Raw genomic sequence first — 2,798 nt, forward strand, 5'->3', positions numbered from 1 at the left:
TTCATCGACTGTCCACAACTCAGTCAGTACCTAGCTTGACCTCGAGGCCCCGTATAACCTAGCTCGAGGCCCCGATTCTCAGCCACTCGGTTTGCTCAAACATACTGCTTTCGAGTTCTTATCTTATTTTCTAGTCACATACTTAGCATCTACTACCTAACAACTAGCATAAAATTAGATCACGTATTTTTAGAACCACAAAATCAAATTTAGTTGTAATTACCATTTTCAAGGTAAACAATGCTCGCTCACATCATGTTCCTCCCTTCTCGAAGTTTCTCTCTTATTCTTTTTCTCGGCTTTCATCTGGCCTTTCTTCTTCTTATCAACATCATTCTTCAGCTGCTCCACACTTTCTTTTTCAAGTATTACATCTTTTTGTTTCAGGGTGGGATCTTTCAACACTTGCCCACTTCTCAAGGTTACAACATTCACTATTTCCTTGGGGTTTCTCTCAGTATCAGCGGGAAGAGTTCCTGGAACTCTCTCAGATAATATTTTTGCAATCTGTCCTACTTCCTTCTCTATATTTCGAATTGCTACCCCTTATACTCCAAATCTTTCATCAGTTTTCACAATAAAGGCCGTCACTAAATCTTCAAGACCAGGCTGATTGGGCTGCTGAGGATGAAACTGCGACCTCTGCTAATTCATAAAGCCCGGAGCTCCTTGTACCTGAAATTTAGGGTTGTTTTATTACCATGCATTTGAGTACCCCTAGGTGATCTCCATGAAAAACCAGGGTGCTTCTAACCTATTGCATTAAAATTATAATTTTCCACAGCATTAACTTCCTCAGTTGAGGCTTGATACTCATAAGTAGGGTGTCCTCTTCCACATATATCACAAGCTGCGTGAGGCTTACTTTGTACTGTAGCTAAGGTCAGCTTCTATATTTCTTTTGCCTTAGGTGAGGAGAAATATTTATCAAGGAATTTTCTATTCATCTCATCCTATGTTCTAATCGATCCCGTGGGCAAGCTTAGAAGCCACTACTTTGCGTCATATTTGACTGAAAAGTGGAATGCCCTTAAGTACACTACATCTTGTGACACACCACTGTATTGAAAGGTGTTCATAATCTCCTCTTCATTAGATGTGTATTTGGATCTTCATTCATATTTCCTATGAAGACACAACAATTTTGAATGGTTTAAAGCAACCCTTGCTTCAACTCGAAGTTTTTAGCTTCAATTGGAGGTGGTCTAACACTTGATAAGCCTTGATTGTAGACCGATGTAGCATAATCACCTAGTGATCTCCCAGGCCCGGGATCTATATTTCGAACTGGTCTGCAACCAAGGGTTGATTTTGAGCAATTCTCCGAACCCTCTCTTCTTCATAGATAATCTGCGCATCTCTGATAGCTGCTTCTTCAGCATCCCTTGCAGCTTTTGCTCATTGTTGGGCTGCCTCTCTTGCAGCCAAATCTACGTTATTATCACCGTTTCCAGCCATAGTTCCTTTGGTTGAGGATTGCCTAACCTTTTCTGATGTCTCGATTAGATCTTTCTCTTTTCTCAATTGTTGCAGTTGTTTTTCTATCTCTGGCTCGTATGGTAGCACTTCTTTCGTAGATGCTCAAGTCATGCACCAATCTTAACCTGTAACCTGCGTACAGTCAACGAACACCAAGCGTAAAAAGGGAAAAATAAAATAAAATTTCTGAATTTGCACTGTATTTCAAACACTATTGATCGCCAATCCCTAGCAACGACGCTAAAATTTGACGAACACGAAACACACACTTAAATTATGCTTGCTAATCAAATATAATATATTATAATAACGTATCCATAGGGATTTGAATTAAATAGTATTCTCATACTTTCTAGCTTGATTGCTATCCAATATGATCAACATTTGAGATTTATATGATTAATACTAAAATTAACTAAGAATCTAAAGCTATTGACTAATGACATTGTCAGCTGCACTTTTTCGGCTGAATCGTTTGTCAGGAACCAATTTCTTTTTTGCTACTTTGTCAGAGTTGTGTTTGTAATGCTCTTGTTTCAGAAATGGGCAGTGTTTGATGAAATGCCCTGGTTTTCCACACTTGTGACAACAATCGTATCCTTTAGTGTTTCTACTAGAACTACCCTTCTTGGGAGTGCCTCCATTTCTACGAACCATTTTCTGAAATCTTTGTGGTCTATTGGTTGATTGATTTTCCTCGTTGTTTGGTGGAGCAGCCATGTAAATCCTTTATAGGTGTTAACCTTTTAGAAACAACCTGCTCTGATACCAATTGTTAGAAACTAAGCGTCCACCAGACTGCATAGAGAACTGGATTCTCTATGAGTTTCCACTGAAAATACTAATGAACCAAACTGTATAGCATTCTGGTCCTATATCAGTTCCCATAGTGCTAACTACTGAACCAATATGTAAATGAGACACACGATAAGTTCCCATTATATAGAGAACCATATTCTCTATAAGTTCCACCTGTAAGCAACAGACTATAAAACCAACTAGTATAGGGAATCGGGTTCTCTAATTGTTCTCACAGTAGCTCGGCAGTAAGTAAAGAACACAGAGGATTTTTACGTGGAAAAATCCCAACTCAAGGGGAAAAAAACCACGACCTACACTTTTAGGCTTTTAACTTCACTAACTTGTAAACACCTATCACAAGCCACTTTGTAATGACTCTATTACAAAGGATTCAACTCAACTAACTTGTGGTACTCTCACCACAAACCACTTTGTGACTCTCTAGTTACAAAGACTTTAACTAACTTGTGATACTCTCACCACAAGCCACTTTGTAATAAATCTATTACAAATACTTC

At 38.6% G+C, this 2,798-nt stretch overlaps 1 protein-coding gene across 1 annotated transcript; it reads right to left on the minus strand.

Annotated features, from left to right (window-relative positions):
* Positions 1–228: 228 nt before the first annotated feature.
* Positions 229–2,199, minus strand: LOC138870695 (uncharacterized). Its single transcript, XM_070148527.1, has 3 exons — positions 1,917–2,199; positions 1,486–1,611; positions 229–545 (listed from the first exon to the last, which is right to left on the minus strand). Exons 1-3 carry the CDS (start codon positions 2,197–2,199, stop codon positions 229–231), a joined length of 726 nt encoding a protein of 241 aa, XP_070004628.1.
* Positions 2,200–2,798: the final 599 nt, after the last annotated feature.

The sequence above is a fragment of the Nicotiana sylvestris genome, chromosome 6 (genome assembly GCF_000393655.2).
Source record: "Nicotiana sylvestris chromosome 6, ASM39365v2, whole genome shotgun sequence".
Lineage (NCBI taxonomy): Eukaryota > Viridiplantae > Streptophyta > Magnoliopsida > Solanales > Solanaceae > Nicotiana > Nicotiana sylvestris.

Excerpts from the sequence above, each read along its gene's own strand:
- LOC138870695 (XM_070148527.1), bottom strand. The coding sequence starts at position 2,199 with ATGGCTGCTCCACCAAACAACGAGGAAAATCAATCAACCAATAGACCA. Across the intron at positions 1,612-1,916 it reads TGCAGCTGACAATGTCATTA|GTTACAGGTTAAGATTGGTG; the intron begins GTCAATAGCTTT and ends GACTGTACGCAG. Across the intron at positions 546-1,485 it reads TAATCGAGACATCAGAAAAG|GGGTAGCAATTCGAAATATA; the intron begins GTTAGGCAATCC and ends TTGGAGTATAAG.